We start from the raw sequence: 22,214 nt of genomic DNA, 5'->3' as shown, positions 1-22,214 counted from the left end.
CTTTGTAACACAACAAAGGGGTGTGAATACTTTCTGAAGGCATTGTACTGTACTTCCTGTCCTTACTGTTGCATGACGATGGGTTTAGGTCGTTTGTAGTTTGGTAGTTTGTGGTAACCCCTGATAGGTTAAGATACATGGTGTATATGATCTACTCACAGCATGTTTCTGCCAGCACTCCCTGAGCGTGGGCCTCAGCTTTTTGTGGACCACAACATCCTGCATGTCCTCCAGGGACGGGTGCTGGCCAATCTCCTCCTCAAACGGCAGCATGTACTCATCCACTGGGCCTGAAATAACACACAGTAGACTGTTACCTCAACACCACAGTGATCCATTCCAACAAAAAAAAAACATTAACAAAATGCAATCAATATACCAATCATTACTTTGAGCTAATAAAGAAAATAAAACAGTGGTCAAAACACAATCGGTGATCTCTGAGTTTTTTAAAATAAGGAATTCAGAGCTGATGCTTTGTGTGATCTAACAGCTCTTGGCCAGTGGAGGTCTCCCTCTGGGCCGTGGTGGTGAGTTGCTCTGACCAGGCTCTAACCCAGAGCTGACCTCCAGTGATAACCACAGAGGTCATGCAGGGCATTCCACATGCTGACCCCCGACACAACAACCCGGGTTAGGCCAGGTGAATACAGCTCCATGGAACCAGACAGACAGAATCCATAACAACAAACTAAACCCCCTGGTTCTCTGGTTAGACAGTGGTGGCCCGTGACCAGGACTATGGTAGTGCTATGGCAGGAAAGGACAACCCTCCTTCTGGAGAGATACTGGGCATGCAGCCTTCTGCTCCAGCCCTACACCTGATTTAGCTAATCAAGGTTCAGAGTAAAGCTGGAACAAAAATCCTGCGGCAGGGTAGCTCTCCAGAGAGTATGCTAGGAAGACAGGAGGAGGGTGGGCCACCCGTACTCTATGGCCCTTCCAGGGAGTGTGTTCTTACCATCAGCAGCCTTGCAGCGAGCGGCCAGCTCCCACAGAACCAGTCCCAGGGCATACATGTCTATCCTCAGGAACGAGTCCCGCTGGAAGTTGATGGCCCCCTCCAGCACCTCAGGGGCCATGTACCTCCGGGTGCCCACCTGGAATGAACAGACACACACATACTGGTTAGACATCAGTCTCAATCGGGGGTCCTACCTGTTTTGGACAATTCACATGTAATTGTGTCAATCTGGCATGAGGGAATACAGAGTTCTGCTTGTGCAAAACAGATTAACAATGTTGATGTTTTTTTTCTATGTAACATGAACGTCGAGGTATGCTGACGTTCTTACAGTCATTTAGAACATCATGGAATCTGGACTACACCTTCCACAACCATTCCTTCCATCAATCATCACTCACCTGTCCATGCGTGTCCCCAGCTGATTTCCCAGCCTCAAACCTCTGGGCCAGGCCAAAGTCAGCGATGCAGGCTGTCAGGTTAGACTTCAGAAGGATATTCTTACTCTTGATGTCCCTGTTGATGACAGCATAACAGAAAGACACCAATGAGACAACAGACAGTGTGGGAGAGGAAAGCTGCCCATCATTTACCATGACAAATGCTGTATACTTTCTGGAAGCAGAGATATAGATTTTGGGGGGGGTAAGTGGAGGAAGTCAATGGACAGAAAATAATAGAATGTGTATTTATTGGCAGTGTAATGATAGAGGAACACCAACACATAGAGAGATAGGACAGGTGACCAGGGAGGATGGGAGAGCAAGGAGCTGACCTGTGGGCGATGGCTGGCTTGTGTCCGTCCTTCAGACCAGGGATGTCTTCATGGAGGTAGGCTAGGCCTCGAGCCGTGGTCTGGGCTATGTGACACAGCTCGCTCCACGACAACACGTTGGCCTTCAGATAGTCTGTCAACGAGCCCTGGAAATGGAGGTAGACAACCAGTTAATATAACAGCACCTAGCAATGTGGCTCACCTTGAAGTCAACATGCCACCACAGTCTGACATAATGCCAGCTCATTGTCTACCTCTAACCACTAGAGGGCAGATATATTCAACACATAAAGATTGTTGTAGTGTTCTCTGAAAAAGCGGAAGAAACAGCTCTATCTTGGTCATCTTGTTAACGAATACTGGACCAGTGTTGCTACATAGACAAGCATTTTCACAAAGAAGGTTGATGTCTTGGGATAAATGTTAAATTCTAGCATGACAACATTGAATCAGTAGTGATTTAATTTGCTTTGTTTGTGCTGTGGTCCTCTGGCCTGCAGGGGGGGGCTGTACCTTCTCGTGGTAGGCTGTGATCAGCCACAGCTCTATGTCCATGTTGGTGCCCCTCTTCTCTGCTCCCAGGAAGTGGAGAAGGTTCTCATGCCTCATCCCGCTCAGGTTGTAGATCTCATACTCATTCTGCCACGACTGCTTGTCCTGAGGACGCCAAACGCACAGAAAACTATTCACAAAGTATTCAGATGTACAATATCAACAGAGAATGGGTTTTGGATTCCTATTAGATAGCAGAGTAGGAATGGTTGAGGGGAGGAAAATTATGTCCAGAGTGTCCAGTATGAAAATAAAAAAACACCAAAAAACCCATTCTTTAAAAATAGTATGATAATGTATGTTCTGTCATGTCAGTTGATGCTCAGTGATCAATCAAGGCCACTATGGGCTTAGTGATTGGCCTCTAAACTAGGGGGCTGGTCAGCCCAGGAGGATTAGTTAGGGCCTGGAGCTCTAAGACTGACGACGCTCTCTTCTCCCTTCCAAAGAAGCAGGGAAAGCCTCCACACAGCCCTCCGTACTTCTACTCGTGGTGGTTAGTGGTTACAGTACTGTACCTGAATGGGGAAGATTTTGACAGCCACGTAATCATTGAGCAACTGAGCCTTCCACACGCAGCCGAAGCGCCCCCTGGCTTTGATCTCAATCAACTGCAGTGGCTTCTGTCCCAGGATGGGGGAGGGAGGCATGGGCCCCGGGTCCTGCAGAGGAGAGGAGAGAGAAACACACATCAAACTCACTGTTTGTTACACAGAGACCAAGCATTAAGTGGGACACTTTTCACATAGTTCTACTGCAGTACATTGAAGTAGGATCCAAAATGGCTTCCATGTTCCAGGGCCAATGGTTGGGCTAGGGCCTCAAGTCGGGGAAAAAGGGAAACTTTGGAGCAGCTGCTGGGCTGGGTGCTATGAAGCTTTGACAGAGGGGGCTTATGGGGGCTAGGGAAGTGGTGAGCTTGTTAAACTTAATCACCAACCTCTGTCTCCTCTCTGGACTACTGGATGACGTCTGACCTACTTACCGTAGAGTAGCAGGGAGGAGCTGACTGACTGACTGACTGCTGCAGCACACCTACACAACAGGGATGCTCAGTCCTGGTCTGGAGGGATATCTATACTCGATTTACACTATAGGGCCAACCAGAACCATTCTGTTCTTTCCAGCTCGGTTTGGCCCAGTAGTGTTAAAAGGATATACCAGTCCAGGTGCTACAATAACCCTTTGAAAGACAACAGAGGTGGGTTGATTGTTTAATTTGAGGTAAAGTTATGGGACTAGAGTTCCTGGTCTGGAACTAGGAGTTTACATGGACTACTCCGGGCCTTTCATATGGACTGATCTGCACTGGAGCCATTTATATATACTGTAGATATATGGCTCTGGTCTGCTACATGGCTCTGATCTGCACTGGAGCCATGTATAGGCATATGCTCTGCTCTACCTATAGATCATGTTTTATGGGCATATCCATCATAGCTCCAGACAGTAATAAAAACAGACCTTTACCTCGATACCATCAAGGAAGACAACTACAAAGGCAGGATGATGATGATGATGACAGACTGATTAAGACCATGACCTTCCTGTGTCTACAGACTGGTATAGGTCTATACAGATGAAGGATCTTACATTTAAACCAGTTTGCTACAGCAGGAAAATATTCCTGCAGCAACAGGGAATGTAAATTATTTTGTGGATTATTTTGTGGCGCAGTGGTCTAAGGCACTGCATCGCAGTGCTAGCTGTACCACTAGAGATCCTGGTTCGAATCCAGGCTCTGTCGTAGCCGGCCGCGACCGGGAGACCCATGGGGTGGCGCATAATTGGCCCAGCATCGTCCAGGGTAGGGGAGGGAATGGCCGGCAGGGATGTAGCTCAGTTGGTAGAGCATGGCGTTTGCAACGCCAGGGTTGTGGGTTCGATTCCCACGGGGGGCCAGTATGAAAAATAAAATGTATGCACTCACTAACTGTAAGTCGCTCTGGATAAGAGCGTCTGCTAAATGACTAAAATGTAAATGTAAATGTAATAATTAATGGACATTTTTTGGGGGGTTGATACATTTTTCGTTAGGGCAAATCAAGTCTGAAATTTCAAAAGTGGAAATTACAAACTTTAGAAGCTTTTTTAAAACTCAAATACACTATATGTTTGCATTTCCTGCCAAGCAGGACAATTCTCAGAAACAAAAATGTGATCAAATTAACATGCTACATCTGTAGACTATTGTATGTTGAACCTTGTTTTCCTGTCTGCAGGTGTAGGTGGGCTGGTCATGTGGGTGAATGGGGCTCCGCAGCACCTATATAATGACCTTTACACCAGCCTTCTGTGTAAACCTGCTGTGTGGGGTGGTGGTGGGTCTCTTATCAACATCTCTGCTGCTCAGCTTCAGAGTTAGACCTGGAGGGTCACAACGGCTACAGCCTGCAGATCATGTCCTAGTATTGTGAAGGCTGCTTGCCTGCTTCAAGACACGTTGTGCATTAGAGGGCCTCTAATGGTTGAGTTGAATAGCAGGGAAGGTAGCCTCTTTAATGTCAGAGAATGTTTATCTTTCCCCGTAGGTTGTACACATAATGACCTGCATGCTACTGTATACGTACAGTCACAACAGGAAGAGAAGAAAGAATATACTGATGAATGACAGCAAAGGGGGAACAGGAAGGAGGGAAGAGGGAAACCAAGTGAAAGAGGGCAGCATATAGGGCAGGATACATAGCCTGGGCCTAAAGCATGCAGCTCAGACCTAACCCCAGCCACACCCTGCACCTCTAGCTGCCTTCACAGTGTTCAAGGTCATGTTTACCTTTCCATTCTCTCAAGTGATCAATCATTGCACAGGCACTCGTAAAAATGAAAACAATGTCATTTTTATGGTCCAGCTGTCCCTGTAGGCTAGGACCGGGCTGAGAGGCCTAACATTCATCATCTGTATGACACATTCTTTTGTCTTCAACAGGAGAATCAATATTGATGTTTACAAGCTACTGAGAATGGTTATCCTTGTACTGACTTAGCTATACTGCAAACCAGCAGGTGGTGGGTCGCTTCTGTTCAAAATGGTTATTATATTTAAGTAGCCTATAACTGTGTGTGTGTGTGTGGTTAGCCACCATTCTCCCACCCCACATTGATATAAGACCCCATATCGATAATTTCACCATCAGGTTCTTTGGCTGCATTCATAGCATGCTCAGACTCTTGCATTCCAACCACTGAGGCATCGGTCCATGCACTTCACTCCTGCTGCTGAATCCCAAACAGGACAGTGGGTACAGCGTATATCCGTGCACATCAAAAAACCATTAAGGAGCATCACAAAATAAAAATAATAGTGCGCAGTTACGACTCAAATAGACATGAATGGTGTATCTGAGGAGGTGGCAGGCTCAAGCTTGAGGGATATGATCAATCATATTCACAAGAGATGCAGAAACTAATCCAACCAATAAACAGTCCCTGTGAACAGACAGAGAGACTTCTCTTACCTCTATCATAATATGGAAGGCGTGCTAGTTAAGGAAAGGGGTGTAAAGAAAACAACATTTACAGCATGAGAGGCAAAACAAATGACAGCTGAGCTGATGACCAACGGCCAGAGGATATATTAATACCACTCCTGACCTAGGATCAGGGACACCATGGGTTTGTCCTGAGAGTCAACCGTGGCTTCAACGGACCTCAGTTCAGTTCACTGGGAGCCGTGGAGTTGAACAATAACAAGAGTGGGCCATCGTTACAAAGCAACATCTGGAATGAGTAACCAGTATATCTGCTCTGCTCTGCCCTGCTCTGTCCTGCTCTGTCCTCTCTGCACTGCTCTGCCCTACTCTGCCCTACTCTGCCCTACTCTGCCCTACTCTGCCCTACTCTGCCCTGCTCTGTCCTGCTCTGCCCTACTCTGTCCTACTCTGTCCTACTCTGCCCTGCTCTGCCCTGCTCTGTCCTGCTCTGCCCTACTCTGTCCTACTCTGCCCGCCTGAGAAAGCTTTCTCTTTCTCCCAGCACCGACTGACTGTAAACCATGTTACAAAACAATCCTATTCAATCTCCAGCCAATTCATTCCTGTTTCCACCATTCACACACCATTGATGAGGCAATAGGGGCGAAGGGAGTGACTAACAAAACTCCTGTGGCAAATCAGAATTAATAATGGTGTGTGTGACAATGGTAGTATGTTAAGCGTATGTGAGGAGAGAGGTTGCTGCCTGCCAGGTTTTCAAGCAGAGCTCTGAGTTCAGCCTGAGGACACTGTAAAAAGGACAAGCTGACGGGAAGCATTTCAGCGGCTGCCAACAATTCCCTCAGAATTTAGCAATGGCTGTTACAGTGTGTGATTACGCTTCTGGTCCCTTCCCTCCCCTGACACACCGCCAAGCAAGCACACACTGTTCCTTCACACACACGCATACACACACGCAGCTAAATGCTACTGTAACGTAAATTAATTTGAGTGAGTGTGTGTGTGTGACTCGGAGTGAGCGAGAGAGCAAGTGATGCATGTGTGTGAGTACAGATGTGTGTGAAAACAAGCAAGAGCTTGCACAAGAAAGAAAGACCATGAGAATGTCAGAGTCAAGACGGTAGGATAAATAAGAGTATAAAATGAAATCTCAGGCAGCAGTAACACCTGCACCTGTGAAATAAAGCTGACCAAGGACTTAAAAGGACCCAGGTGGCATTAAGCAGAGTATGCCAAGACACTTTGTGCTGAATTGTCTGTCACTCCAGTGAGATGTTGGTAGTGCAGGGAAAGCAAGGGTTGTAGTAGCATTTTCCCCCTCAGGAGACTGAAAAGATTTGGCATGGGTCCTCAGATCCTCAATTTTTTTTACAGCTGCACCATCGAGAGCATCCTGACTGGTTGCATCACCGCCTGGTATGGCAACTGCTTGGCCTCCGACCGCAAGGCACTACAGAGGGTAGTGCGTACGGCCCAGTACATCACTGGGGCCAAGCTTCCTGCCATCCAGGACCTCTATACCAGGCGGTGTCAGAGGAAGGCCTTCAAAATTATCAAAGACTCCAGCCACCCTAGTCATAGACTGTTCTCTCTGCTACCGCACGGCAAGCGGTACCTGAGTGCCAAGTCTAGGTCCAAAAGACTTCTCAACAGCTTCTACCCCCAAGCCATAAGACTCCTGAACAGCTAATCATGGCTACCCGGACTATTTGCATTGCCCCCCCACCCCCACCCCATATTTTTACGCTGCTGCTACTCTGATATTATTTATGCATAGTCACTTTAACTCTACCCACATGTACATATTACTTCAACTACCTCAACTAGCCGGTGCCCCCGCACATTGACTCTGCACCGGTACCCCCCTGTATATATAGCCTCCCTACTGTTATTTTATTTTACTTCTGCTCTTTTTTTCTCAACACTTTTTTGTTGTTGTTTTATTTTACTTTTTTATTAAAAATAAATGCACTGTTGGTTAAGGGCTGTAAGTAAGCATTTCACTGTAATGTCTGCACCTGTTGTATTCGGCGCATGTGGCCAATAACATTTGATTTGATTTGATTTGACTTGAAGCTGAATGCACTGAAGGCAGCGAGTGAACGAGTGAGGAGAGACAATAAGGAGGGTTAAAAGGCTGTGTGCCCTTTGTCCCTCCCTTCATATCTCCCTCCCTATCTGCCTCCCTCTCTCTGCTGAAGGACATGCTTACTCAAAAGGTGCCTTTACAAGGCTGATGAATAATTAACAAGCTCTCCTCCCCCTCTCCACTCCACTCCTCCCCCTACTCTTCTACTCTCCTCCCATTCTCCTCCCCCTCTCTACCCTCTTGTCCTCTCTCCTCTCCTCCACCTCTCTACCCTCTTCTCGTCTCTCCTCCCCCTCTCCCCTCCCCTCCTCTCTTCTCTCTTCTCCTCTCTCCTCCCCCTCTGTGTGATATATAGTAATGTATCAGTATTCATAGTCAGTGTAAATGCATACCTTGACTTGTTTGGGAAGAATGAAAAGCAGAATAAAATCACAGTATCGAATCGCAATAGATATAGAATGGTGAGAATCCCAATACATATCTAATCGGCACCTAAGTATTGTGAGGTCCCTGGCAATTCCCAGCCCTAGTCGGCAAGTGATTTTGTTTGGCCCCCCAAAGTTTTTGGTAAAAAAGAAAAAATAATCACCTGGAATTCAGCTAGAAAACGGATTAATTTAGGAAATCTGTTCACCAAGTATTCCCACAAATAAAAAAAGACATGTAATTGTGTCTCAATGTAATCAAGGTATGACATGATTGTTATTTTCAAATACAATCTCTTTTTGGGCTTAGTTGTGGTCAATTTGCAGTGTTCAAATTATTATCATTATGTTCCGCCCCCCGACCATCCGCTCCGGCAAAAATCGGACCGCGACTGAATCTAGTTGCCTAGCCCTGCTGTAGATGGTCCAGTAGATAACAGCAGAGAAAGAGAGCACTGCTGCAGCATGGGAGTGGTTAGGCAGCATTAACACTAGAACCGCTAAAGCACTCATTTTGACTGCTCATCATTTTATTAATCTGCCATTTTGTAAGTCATGCCCCCCTCCATCCTTGACTTTTCTTAAATAAATCTATATAACACACTGTCAGTGTTGAAATCTTAATATAACAAACAGAACTGGAGTTATAACCAGTTTTAGGATGGCATGTCATTTTTTAAAATGGTTTTCCCCCGTTGCCCCTCCTTCAGACAGTAGGGCCTGCTCCGCTCCTTCTCCCAACAGTAGGGCCTGCTCCCCTCCTTCTCCCAACAGTAGGGCCTGCTCCGCTCCTTCTCCCAACAGTAGGGCCTGCTCCGCTCCTTCTCCCAACAGTAGGGCCTGCTCCCCTCCTTCTCCCAACAGTAGGGCCTGCTCCACTCCTTCTCCCAACAGTAGGGCCTGCTCCCCTCCTTCTCCCAACAGTAGGGCCTGCTCCCCTCCTTCTCCCAACAGTAGGGCCTGCTCCACTCCTTCTCCCAACAGTAGGGCCTGCTCCACTCCTTCTCCCAACAGTAGGGCCTGCTCCCCTCCTTCCGACAGTAGGGCCTGCTCCCCTCCTTCAGACAGTAGGGCCTGCTCCCCTCCTTCTTCAGACAGTAGGGCCTGCTCCCCTCCTTCTCCCGACAGTAGGGCCTGCTCCGCTCCTTCTTCAGACAGTAGGGCCTGCTCCGCTCCTTCTCCCAACAGTAGGGCCTGCTCCGCTCCTTCTTCAGACAGCAGGGCCTGCTCCGCTCCTTCTCCCAACAGTAGGGCCTGCTCCGCTCCTTCTTCAGACAGCAGGGCCTGCTCCGCTCCTTCTCCCAACAGTAGGGCCTGCTCCTCTCCTTCTTCAGACAGCAGGGCCTGCTCCGCTCCTTCTCCTGACAGTAGGGCCTGCTCCTCTCCTTCTTCAGACAGTAGGGCCTGCTCCCCTCCTTCTCCCAACAGTAGGGCCTGCTCTGCTCCTTCTCCCGACAGTAGGGCCTGCTCCCCTCCTTCTTCCGACAGTTGAAAGTACAGTGCCCCAGCTGATAAATCAGCCTGATAATTGCCTCGAAACTGAACCTAATCTATACCGAAACCAATTTCACACATATAACAGATTAAATAAATTAAGTATGATGGGGAATTATGCATAATTATGTAATTACCAATTGTAAATGAAGAACAGGGTTCGCCATTCTATTGTATTGATCCATTCTAATTATAATCTTAAAAATGGTATGTACCCTTTATCAGTCCACTGAATCAAAGCATTATCAGTCTACTCTGGCCTACTTGGAGTAGGCTACACAGTGAAGGGTGTGTGTAATTGTACATGCTGAACGGCTTTCAAAATCTGGGAAAATATCCACATGGGGCAGCAGGTGAGCGAGTGTCAGAGAATGTGGTGATGAGGCTTGTGGAACCATGGACAACTTCTAAACTTGACTGTCATTGGCGAATAAGTTGCTTGCAAAGAAAACAAGTCTGGCTTGCAAAGAAAACAAGTCTGGCTGGCTCCCTCCCTCTGTGCAAAATAAGGCACCTGCACAGCCGTTGTACTCCACAACGGTGCTGAAGAATGATGACAGGACACAACAAAGAGACAACCAGCGACTATTACGCACCACAACCAAACCAAGGTGTGTCAAGGTGTGTCAAGCAATTGAAAGTTACGAAAACTGTGTCAACTGTTAGGACAAGGGATAACAGCTAAATTAAATCCAACTGTTAGGACAAGGGATAACAGCTAAATGAAATCCAACTGTTAGGACAAGGGATAACAGCTAAATGAAATCCAACTGTTAGGACAAGGGATAACAGCTAAATGAAATCCAACTGTTAGGACAAGGGATAACAGCTAAATGAAATCCAACTGATGCCATTGCGTGAAGAAGCAATACACAAACACGAGCTGACAATAATTGACTATTTTTTACTGCTGTCCTATCAATACATTCATTATAATGCCATTATTGCTTTTGTGCCGAATTTCACTATTTATCAAGGCCACTTGGCGCTTATAATTATGTTTAGGCTACTGATGTTTTCATCATTTGACCATGCGTCTTGGTGGTATTTTTTTGTACATATGCTTTCTGTTTCATAGTTGTAACAAAAGGTACTCCACAAATACAACCTATTGAACACTTGAATTAGTTTTTTTGTGTGTTTTTGTTTTTACATATAGCCTAGTAACATAAACGAATGAAAATGATATTGTAATGTAATAAAAACAGTATTCTAAATGTTACCGAAGACCTTCATAAACACAACCAAATGATTATTTTTGAAATAGCATATATGAAATGGATTCATTACACTGTAAGAATGTTGCAGTCAGAATGACTACTAATTAGCTTGAAGGGGGGTCCGTCGAGGCCCAGCTGTTCTAGTGTTAATGAAAACATGGCTTGTTATTGATCAATATCAGGCATGTCTCATTGACCTGCGTACAGCAAGCTTTTTTATAGCCATAAGGGAAGGGGGAGGAGAAGAGGGAGAGAGCGAGGGAGGAGAAAACGGAGAGGGAGAGAGCGAGGGAGGAGAGGGAGAGAGTGAGGGAGGAGAGGGAGAGAGCGAGGGAGGAGAGGGAGAGAGCGAGGGAGGAGAGGGAGAGAGCGAGGGAGGAGAGGGAGAGAGCGAGGGAGGAGAGGGAGAGAGCGAGGGAGGAGAGGGAGAGAGCGAGGGAGGAGAGGAAGAGAGCGAGGGAGGAGAGAGCGAGAGAGGAGAGAGCGAGGGAGGAGAGAGCGAGAGAGGAGAGGGAGAGAGCGAGCAAGGGAGGGAGGAGAGGGAGAGAGCGAGGGAGGGAGGAGAGAGCGAGAGAGCGAGGGAGAGAGCGAGGGAGAGAGCAAGGGAGGAGAGGGAGAGAGCGAGGGAGGAGAGGAAGCAGAGGGAGAGAGTGCGCTAGAGAGAAAATAAAGTGAGAGCATGCATTATTTATCCACCCTCCCCCTCCCCCTCTCCTCTCCTCTCCTCTCCTCTCCGAACGAGCAAATGCTTTCCTGTGCTCAGTGTTTTGTGGTGCTGGCATTGACGAGTGGGCGAGGACCACACACACACACGCACACACACACACACACTTCATTGCCCTCTTCAATCCACCTCTCATGATTATCAAGCACCGTACTTGCATAGGACGCCCATACTGAGAAAGGACCACACATCCTAGCTAGTCCTAACCAGCTTTTCTTCTATCTGACTCTAACAGACAAACACTGTACACCCATACCAAGCAAGGTCCATGTACAGCATGTTGATCGGTCATCTGACTATTATAATACCAATGCAGGAGTGGACATTGGTTCTAAAATCAGCCCTGATGTTCTTATGTCAGAGAAGTGGGTCTCATTGTGAAGAGAGGTCGAGTGCCCCTTGGCTCAGGAGCCTCAAAAGGGGTCGAGGTGACCTCTGAACTTGAAGAGATAATCCACCCCAAACCACTAATTTCTATGATTAACAGTGTTAAAAAGTGATAAATAACACTAATATGTGAAAACAATATTTTTGGTGAACAACTGTTTCATTTTGTCATTATAACAAGGTTGGTAGCAACATGTGGAAATCGTTGTGGAAATCTGTTGCAGCTCAAGTCGACTACAAAACCCACAATGCAAAGCTCTCTCTGGGCTGGCTGACTAGCTAGCTAGCTAGCAAACGTAGCTACACACAATAATACCAAAGTCAATATCAGCATGTGAAGTAGCTAGCTAGCTGTAAAAGCGCCTTAACAAACTGCACTATTAATTTAGGAGTCTCTCATCGAGTTCAACTTGCAGTTCGTTTCGAGTGCAAAGTACATTGCTATAGCAACACTGGCCCTTTCCCACAGACACACAGGGCACATTGCGAGATGGTACTTGAAGGAGAACTGAGTTGAATAATTTGGTACACTGTTTAGATTGAGCACATCTAAGCTAAATATATACGTTGTCATGACAATATAAACGGATAGATGTGTTCTAGACAAGTATGCCCATACCAACTATTAGCTAATTTGGTGATCTGGAAGCAGGTCATTGTTTTAAAAGCGTTATGAAATGCGATTGTGTGTCGTCCCCCATCTCCAGTATTGAGAACCATGTAGCTATGACGCGTTCCTACAGACGGACGACTTAGAAGATAAATCATGGGAAAAATGTATATTTTACCCACTGTTAGAACATAGGCTTTCACCAAATTGACAGGAGTTTCATGACTTTTATTTCTGGGGGTGGATTATCCCTTTAAGGAAAAAGGCATCACTTTAACTTGAGACTGTTGCTGTTTCAGCTGTGGCACATCCTCAGGAACATCAGAAGGGATGCCTGCCTACGTAGAAATAGTCAATAAAGATGAGAAAATAACATTAAATAACAGCATGGCTCCTCACATCTACTTCCCAGCTCAGACTATGTCCGACATGAGCACAATACACTGGCTTGATGCCAACTTATACAACGGGTGGATCTAATCCTGAGTGCTGATTGGTTAAAAGCGCATTCCAGCCGGTGTCTATTCAACAAGTTACCACCAGCTAAATCTATGACGTTAAAATGCCGATTTACTCTTTTCCACCTGACAGCGCAATCCACTGTTTCATCAGCCCAGCTAGGCAAGTTATAAACTTGATCTCCACTATAAAAAGCATCTAGACATGTTCTCACATAAACTTTTAGACTAACATTTAGTTTGTTTTCAACAGCAGAGATTTGTATAAACCTTGCTGTCTGTCTCTCCGACATTTGCAACATTGTTTCAATATTCAAATATGATCTCCAGCTGTTCCATGGTAATGAACGTGTCGGGACGAGACAGACAGGCAGACAGCGTTTCTCAGCCAGTCGAAATCATGAATCAGCTGGCATCATTTTTATAGATATATACAAAGAAATGTCAATTGAAAAAAGGTAAAATGAAACAAAGTGCAGCCAGTTTGCAGTGTTTACAGCTTCAGTTTGAAGTAATTGTGTTAGCTGTGTTGTCGGCTAGCTCCTCTGAACAATTAGCTCATTGTTATGGATGTATCCAAATAAATGTAATTAGAAAACAGCTTAAACAAATGCAAATGCAGCTACTTTGCTGTTATTCTGGCTGCACTTTTTGACGTGACCTTAAGTTAGCTGTAGTTTGCTAGCTAGCAAGCAATGGATAAGAACGTTGCCAGCCAGCATGGCAATGGAACATTTAGAACGAATGACTGGGTCTTGTCCATAAATACAGAAAAAAAAATTGACTGGGTCGCGTCTCTGGGAACCGAACCGACAGAACGAACGACCAGCCGGCTTGGGTAGCAACCCTAGATTTGTGTCGGGACTATATCTTGTGGAAGGATGAAATAGTATGAATAAATTCATTAAAATAATGTTTTTAATTAAAATATGTCAATCATTATGTGAATATGTTGGTAAACCATTGTATAAAAGTGATTATGCCCTTGAAGCCTGTGTTTCGAGGATATATTGGCACGGTTTGCCGCAATTTATCCTCCAAACACCGGCTTCTCTGGCATTATCACTTAACTGACCATGTGCCAAAGGTGTCCGTACATTCATGCCTACCGATCGAAACTAAAGGCCGTAAAGAGGGATGATAATGTTATGTTGTTGTGAAACAAAATATGATTCCTTACTTTCAGCAATGTCTTCCATTTATTTTCAGACCAATATATCCAGTCATACTTGTTAGTTAATGAAAGGGAAGACGTTCTAATAGGAAAATGTTCTTAGAATTCACTTTGAGCCATTTACTACAACTGCTGCCAAACTGCCAAGTATTTGGGGCCTAACTTAGCTTTGGCACAGCCAGGCTTTCAAAAGTATGTGGACACCTGCTCGTCGAACATCTCATTCCAAAATCATGGGCATTAATATGGAGTTGGTCCCCCCTTTGCTGCTATAACAGCCACCACTCTTCTGGGAAGGCTTTCCACTAGATGTTGGAACATTGCTGCAGGGATTTGCTTCCATTCAGCCACAAGAGCATTAGTGAGGTTGGGCACTGATGTTGGGCGATTAGGCCTGGCTCGTAGTCAGCGTTTCAATTCATCCTAAGGTGTTCGATGGGGTTGAGGTCAGGGCTCTGTGCAGGCCAGTCAAGTTCTTCCACACCGATCTCGACAAACCGTTTCTGTATGGACCTCGCTTTGTGCACGGGGGCATTCTTATGCTGAAACAGGAAAGGGCCTTCCCCAAACTGTTGCCACAAAGTTGGAAGCACATAATCGTCTAGAATGTAATTCTATGCTGTAGCGTTAAGATTTTGCTTCACTGGAACTAAGGGGCCTAGCCTGAACCATGAAAAACAGCCCCAGACCATTATTCCTCCTCCACCAAACTTTACAGTTGGCACTATGCATTCGGGCAGGTAGCGTTCTCCTGGCATCCGCCAAATCCAGATTTGTCCGTCGCACTGCCAGATGGTGAAGCGTGATTCATCGCTCCAGAGAACGCGTTTCCACTGCTCCAGAGTCTAATGGCGGCGAGCTTTACACCACTCCAGCCGACGCATTGCGCATGGTGATCTTAGGCTTGTGTGTGGCTGCTCGGGCCATGGAAACCCATTTCATGGGTAGTGAGTGTTGCAACCAAGGACAGATAATTTTTAAGCGCTACGCGCTTCAGCACTCAGCATATCTGTGAGCTTGTGTGGCCTACCTGATCTGTTGTTGCTCCTAGACGTTTCCACTTCACAATAACAGCACTTACAGTTGACCGGGGCAGCTCTAGCAGGGCAGAAAGTTGACGAACTGACTTGTTGAAAAGCTGGCATCCTATGACGATGCCACATTGAAAGTCACTGAGCTCTTCAGTAAGGCCATTCTACTGCCAATGTTAGACTATGGAGATTGCATGGCTGTGTGCTCGATTTTATACACCTGTCAGCAACGGGTGTGGCTGAAATAGCCGAATCCATTCATTTGAAGAAGGGGTGTCCACATACCTTTGTATATATAGTGTACTTTGCAAGCATTCATCTGACAGTGCGTGTGTGTGTGTGTCACTGGCAGAAAGGCACAGTAAAAGCTCTGTCTCATCCCATCAGAACGAGTTGCGTTTCCTGAACAGGGACGGAGGAAAGAAAAGCTGACTCCAAACTCTCAGCCTACCAACAGCATAAGCTCAAATACAGTAAGCATATACAACCCATAGCAACTGATCGGTTTCATACAGCTGATTCAAAGTCATAGTACTTCTCTCACAGTATGCCTTGATGGAGGAAAGGTTTATCAACAAAGCGGGCCGCAGTAAAAACAAAGAGGTGTTGCGTCTACAGTGGCATATCTGTAGCCTCGGTACTAGTCTCTTTACATAATCCACTCCCTGTACTGCATGCACTGAGGTGACTCCATGTCATGTGCCAAAGAGACTGGACTTTCTGCCAGTCAAATATGAACATTCTATCATTAATGAGCTCGAGGAGAAAAGAGGGTTTGATCCTGATTCGATCACCCTCACAGCTATCCTCCAATCACAACGATTATGCAAATATTGGAACTCCATCAGTTTTTTTTCTCTCCAGAGAACATGTTGGTATCCGGTTGCTAAGCAACAATGTTTTGTTTGTCCAGAAGAAACCAGTCTGTCAAAAGTTGCTAGCTCACATCTAAATTCTCTAACGAAATACATACTGCAATTCCAACCACAAAACCTCTCAGTTTTTATGCGTCAAAATACAACAACTTGCCTAGCTAATTCAAAAATGTCCTTGCCCCCCCAGCAGGCAAATCGATCGCTCTGCACCTTATTGTGACATTTTATTCACAACGACCTATAAAACGTCACAATACGTTCAATTTGGCTGCTTGGGGGCAAGGAGACCCCCAGCTCCGCTAAAAACATTGACAACTATGTGCTGTTTTTAAGTGATTGTTAAATGTTACACTACCGGTCAAAAGTTTGGACACACCTACTCATTCAAGGGTTTTTCTTTATTCTTACTATTTTCTACATTGTAGGATAATAGTGAAGACATCAAAACTATAAAATAACACATATGGAATCATGGAGCCTACCTAGCGAAGTTAGCTAACATTATCCCCTTTTCAAATTTGTTTTATGAGTTTAATCGTGATTGCTGCTGACAGACATGACAGCCTACATTGATTGATGGACCACCTCAAATTGGCTAGCTAGCTAATAACAGATCATGTCAATATGGCTGGTTAACAAGCTAACTTTCAGGGGATAAAGTAGATGGCTATATTTGCTTGTCATCTATGGTGGTGATGACGGACTCCAACTTTTTCCAAAAGCCTAATCTCTGATGAAGCAAGCTAAATGACACTTGTTTTGCCTAATGGAAAGGCTACCGTCACGTAACTGAAATGACATGATCAATTGATGTTATCTGATCATGAAAAGCATGCAGTCACTTGCTGTATAACTCTGATAAGAGATAAATGTGCGCAATTGCTTTGCATGGAATAATCGAAAATGTGTAGTTCTGTCTATGCTCTTCAAGAGGTGATGATATTACAACCAAATAGATAAAATATATTTAACAATCCTTGAATCCTTGAAAACGACACGCAGTTGTCAATGGTTTCAGCGGAGCTACGAGTCTCCTTGCTCCACAGCAGGCAAATCCAACACTTTGCACCGTATTGTGACGTTTTATTGATAACGACTTGTTGAACTTTGAGATTGCCAAAAGGCTAGTCTCTTTGGCAATGACAAGGAGTGGCATGTTAGCTAAAGAGACTGCTACTCAGACTAGCATATCTGTGGACAATGTGAATACCTTGCTTGCACCATCCAACCAACACAGATCAAATGCTAGCTACAAGTTAAATTAAAATGAGAACAACACTCATTCATATACAGCAGCTAGCCTATTACAGTCAGTGCGTAGATAGCTACAACTGTTATTGTAACTAAAGAGGGTTTTGTGTGTTGTCATACCTGTGTGGGCACCAGGACTGGCGGGTATGCCAGCTTGTGATGGCGGTACATCCAGAACGAGAAGAGGATGATGGCAGTGATGCCTATGATGGGCACCAGCGAGTACATCAGGGTGGTGAAGACAGGAGGCTTCTGGGTAACCGGGTTCGACGGTGCTATGGAGAGAAGGGGAGAGAGAGAAGAGAGGGAAAGATAGAGAGAAAATTAGATCAATCTAGATTATGCCTGGACAAAAGGTCTATTATAGGATGTACTCAAAATAAAGGAGTGCTGAAAGAGGGTTTTGTAAGAATGACACCACAATAACTTTGCCAAGAATGTGAAAAATAATGAGTTACGTGTTGCAGTCTCTGTGTTCATAATATAGAGCTGATATGGGCTCAACTCTAGCTGGCTGACATTTTTATCAAATGCATTTCTAGCTATCTATCTAAAGCATGTTTGGTTTGCAGGCTCCCATCCTGGCACAGTCCCTGTACAGGGCTTCATGAGAGAGAGATAAGACTTGATCGTGCCTCGTCGCCAAAGCAGCAGCCCCGGCGCATAATCGCAACACGCACTCGTGTCACCGCTGCGGTGGATTTCCCTTCCCTTGCCTGCCAGCATGACATCCAGTGTGTGTGTGTGTGTGTGTGTTTGTGTGTGTGTGTGTGTGTGTGTGTATGTGTATGTGTGTGTGTGTGTGTGTGAGAGAGAGTGCCATTGCTTCTCTATGTCGGTGACCTCAGCTGAACTGGCATTAGATAGCAAAAGTGGGACACTGTTCGTGATGCTGCCTGCCTGCCACAATCCCCCATGCTGTGCCCCTCCTCCTACCCTCTCCCCATCGCTCCCCTCCCCCTCTCCCAGCTCCCTGCCCAGTGCTCCATTTTAGCTGCAAGCGGGACAAGAACCCGGATTAGATTTGAAATGTAAAACACAGCAGTCCCAAACCCCCATCCTCTCCCCCCTGCTCCCTTTGCCTGCTGCATGCATCCTCCCCTCCTCCCCACCTCCCCACTGGCATTAGGATCACCACACGGCACATGCCACTCAGGCATGGAACCGCTCCGGTCAGCAGGTTACGCTCTCTCCCGCTCTTTATCCAGCCTAGGGCCTTATAAAATCTACGTTGCGGAGAACACGGCCGGAATCACAGAAATCAACAATACAAATGTTTTTTTCTTGAACTAAATGTATTGAAGACCTGAACAAAATGCATCAGTGATTTGTATTTTCCTGCAACTTTCTGAAGCGACACAGGTCTGTGTGTATGTCTGCGGTGCACGCGTATATCTACACTGTGTAGCCGTTAGCGATGATGCTAATGATAACCTTCTTCTGGTAGAGATGGAAAGGCTTTCCCAAAAACCTTCTCAATTAAATGTTAACTACAAAGTAGCCTATGTCTACCTGGCAGAATGATATCATGTGTATTTTCATCAATCCAGTGGCTATTTGTTTAACAAACTCTGTGTTTAGCTGTGACTGTGTGTGTGTGTGTGTGTGACTGTGTGTGTGTGTGTGTGTGTGTGTGTGTGTGTGTGTGTGTGTGTGTGTGTGCTGCCCCTGTCGCTCGATACGATAGTCAGGCTCCGACCTAGCTTTTTGTTCCAAATATCCAGGGCATTCCACATCTAGTGAGTCACTGCTGCAAATACATGTACACGTTCGGTTGCACAAGCGGAGGGAGAAACGCCCTTCCCCCACACCAACCCAACGCTTCAATACATCCTATTGTATAACCTTTATCTGACTCCAACTGATTTTCCCCATGAATTAACAGGACTATTCTGAAAAGGGCATTTCTGTTCATTGTTGAGCAACAATTGGGCAACTGGAAAAGAAGTTTCCCAACCACAACATTAAGGCATTTCTGAACACTGATTAGTTCTTTCTTTTCATCATATTTTAATGAAGAGGTAATAAAAAAACAACAGTTTAGTTTTTTATTAATTTTTTACAACAATTACGAGAAGAATGTAACCAGCACTAAGAAAAAATATGCACACGCGCAGACACATGCACATGTGTACGCACACAGACAAACACAGAACTTACTCTGAACAGCTTGTGTGTTGTCGGGAGCGTAGACAAACTTCTCATTACACATGTTTCCTTCACAGCAGCAGAAGAACACGTCGGGGCTTTCTTTCTTTTCCACACATTCAGTACTGAAAAACAAGAGCAGAGACCATGCTATCAGGGTCACAATAATGTTGGAAAGACCATGGTCCCCTCCGGCCCCCAAACATGCCCTTTCTAAACTTTCGTCATTTATTTGGTTTCTTTGTGTTATAGTTTTTTCTTTCTTTCAGAATTTGGGAACTATCCTTGAGTTTCAGACCTGAGCGATACAGGCATAGTAATATAATGGATGTAAAAAGAAAAATGAAGTTCAAGTGCTTTACCCTTATGATACTGTAGTTCATGTTGTTGTAGGTACAGTATGTTATTTCCTGTAAACAAGTCTATTCTTTTGTGTTTCACCAAGTTTGGAACTCATTCAAATCAACAAAAAAGTTAGAATTCTATATTAACTGACAAACTTACATTCCATGACAGTTAAACCACATCGAAGCAACACCCGAATAGATAAACAAGCTTATTAGCCCAAGCAGAAACCAAAAGGAGCAGTGTTCACTCCAAACTGTTTGTTTGGACAAGGAGAAGAAAAGCAGCCAGACCGTTGTTTATGTTTGGCCGTTGTTTACATGTAGAGCAAGCACCTGTCGGTCAGCTGCCGCACGGCGCGGTCAGAGAGCAAGCACCTGTCGGTCAGCTGCCGCACGGCGCGGTCAGAGAGCAAGCACCTGTCGGTCAGCTGCCGCACGGCGCGGTCAGAGAGCAAGCACCTGTCGGTCAGCTGCCGCACGGCGCGGTCAGAGAGCAAGCACCTGTCGGTCAGCTGCCGCACGGCGCGGTCAGAGAGCAAGCACCTGTCGGTCAGCTGCCGCACGGCGCGGTCAGAGAGCAAGCACCTGTCGGTCAGCTGCCGCACGGCGCGGTCAGAGAGCAAGCACCTGTCGGTCAGCTGCCGCACGGCGCGGTCAGAGAGCAAGCACCTGTCGGTCAGCTGCCGCACGGCACGGTCAGAGAGCAAGCACCTGTCGGTCAGCTGCCGCACGGCGCGGTCAGAGAGCAAGCACCTGTCGGTCAGCTGCCGCACGGCACGGTCAGAGAGCAAGCACCTGTCGGTCAGCTGCCGCACGGCGCGGTCAGAGAGCAAGCACCTGTCGGTCAGCTGCCGCACGGCGCGGTCAGAGAGCAAGCACCTGTCGGTCAGCTGCCGCACGGCGCGGTCAGAGAGCAAGCACCTGTCGGTCAGCTGCCGCACGGCGCGGTCAGAGAGCAAGCACCTGTCGGTCAGCTGCCGCACGGCGCGGTCAGAGATACCTGTTGCTCTACATTTAGTAATAACATGGAAGCACGCCACACTTCAAAAACACAAGAATCCGGTTGCTGCAGGTGGGAGGTAAAGGGGTTCAATGGCATGTTAAGACAAGAGGACCAGGTAACTCAGCCTTTCTGGGGCTCTGGTTCAACGGCAATGTAAGGAAAGAGCCGCCAGGTAACTCAGCCTTTCTGGGACTGGGCTCTCTCATGCTATAAAATAAAATGCTTCTGGTAAAGCTAGGCTAGCTGACATGTAGGATGGATAGCTGAGCCGATAACATCACAGCATGTTTACACCACTGAAGAGAGGCTAAAGTGCTACACTTAAATACAATTCATCTCTATCTCGGTCTGTTCTGGATCAGAGGGCAATATTTGCAATATGCAAACATCTAGGCCTAGCTTGTTTTAAAAAACCATTGCAGGTCTTAAAATCAGTTGAGAAGAAGCTCAATTGCTTATCGCAGTAGTGCAGCTGTCAGAACAAGTTGAGATGGCTGATGCTGCCATTTTAAAACAGTTGGCATGGAATCAGGTTCATGAAGATTCTTCTTACTCCCCATTGGACATCTTTCACATCATATTCATGGAACGACCAAGTCCTCACACAGAATGGAGATCCTATATAGGCCTATAAGAATAGTTTCACTGATATACTGATAACATTTGTGATCCATTGCAACACACCAATGACACACTTAATCATTCCACCGTGTCATTGGTGTGTTGTAACAGATCACAAATGTTATACAACCCACCACCACAGAGCCCTGATGCAATAGGCCCTACCTGTCGTAGCAGTTGTGATCATCCAGCCAACAGCCCTGCTTTACAATCTCTACGATTCCCGACACGTTCCTCCAGGTGGCGAAACAGTGTCTCCGCTTGTCCTTCTCCCCGGCACACGTCTCGATGCCACTGCGGTTCCCCCGGTTCTCCTGGATGGCAGCAGGGTTGTAGTTGTAGTGGACACACTCCTGTGTCTCCGACCGGCCCAGGATCGCCCCTGAGAAATAGAGAGATGGAGACACCAGATCAGAAACGGTCCTGATTTCTTTAGGTGAATGTTGAACAGCAGTCCTGTTTTACGGTAAATGGGTTGATGTAATAAATCATTTTAAAGAATCGGTTTAATGGAGTTCAAACACAGAAACAAGGTCGAGGGAGCACATAAAAGATGCCTACTGTTGGGCCAGTCTATTTGTTTTGTGCTTTTAATCTACTACTAATCTATTGCTCTCATGAAGCAATGCATGGAT

The 22,214-nt window shown here is 46.0% G+C and overlaps 1 protein-coding gene across 1 annotated transcript in view; it reads right to left on the bottom strand.

Annotated features, from left to right (window-relative positions):
- Positions 1-22,214, bottom strand: part of LOC311129733 (activin receptor type-2A-like) — a 45,831-nt gene that overhangs the window by 4,281 nt on the left and 19,336 nt on the right. Inside the window, exons 2-10 of the mRNA XM_084162150.1 lie at positions 21,745-21,961; positions 19,621-19,733; positions 17,581-17,735; positions 2,810-2,953; positions 2,253-2,396; positions 1,740-1,885; positions 1,366-1,480; positions 962-1,100; positions 160-290 (exon numbers count right to left, since the gene is read on the bottom strand). Coding sequence (XP_084018276.1) covers positions 160-290; positions 962-1,100; positions 1,366-1,480; positions 1,740-1,885; positions 2,253-2,396; positions 2,810-2,953; positions 17,581-17,735; positions 19,621-19,733; positions 21,745-21,961 — 1,304 coding nt within the window. The remainder of the gene's footprint in view (positions 1-159; positions 291-961; positions 1,101-1,365; positions 1,481-1,739; positions 1,886-2,252; positions 2,397-2,809; positions 2,954-17,580; positions 17,736-19,620; positions 19,734-21,744; positions 21,962-22,214) is intronic.

The sequence above is a fragment of the Coregonus lavaretus genome, assembly GCF_964263955.1.
Source record: "Coregonus lavaretus genome assembly, chromosome: 5".
Taxonomy (NCBI): domain Eukaryota; kingdom Metazoa; phylum Chordata; class Actinopteri; order Salmoniformes; family Salmonidae; genus Coregonus; species Coregonus lavaretus.
This window is presented reverse-complemented; position numbering and strand designations above follow the sequence as displayed.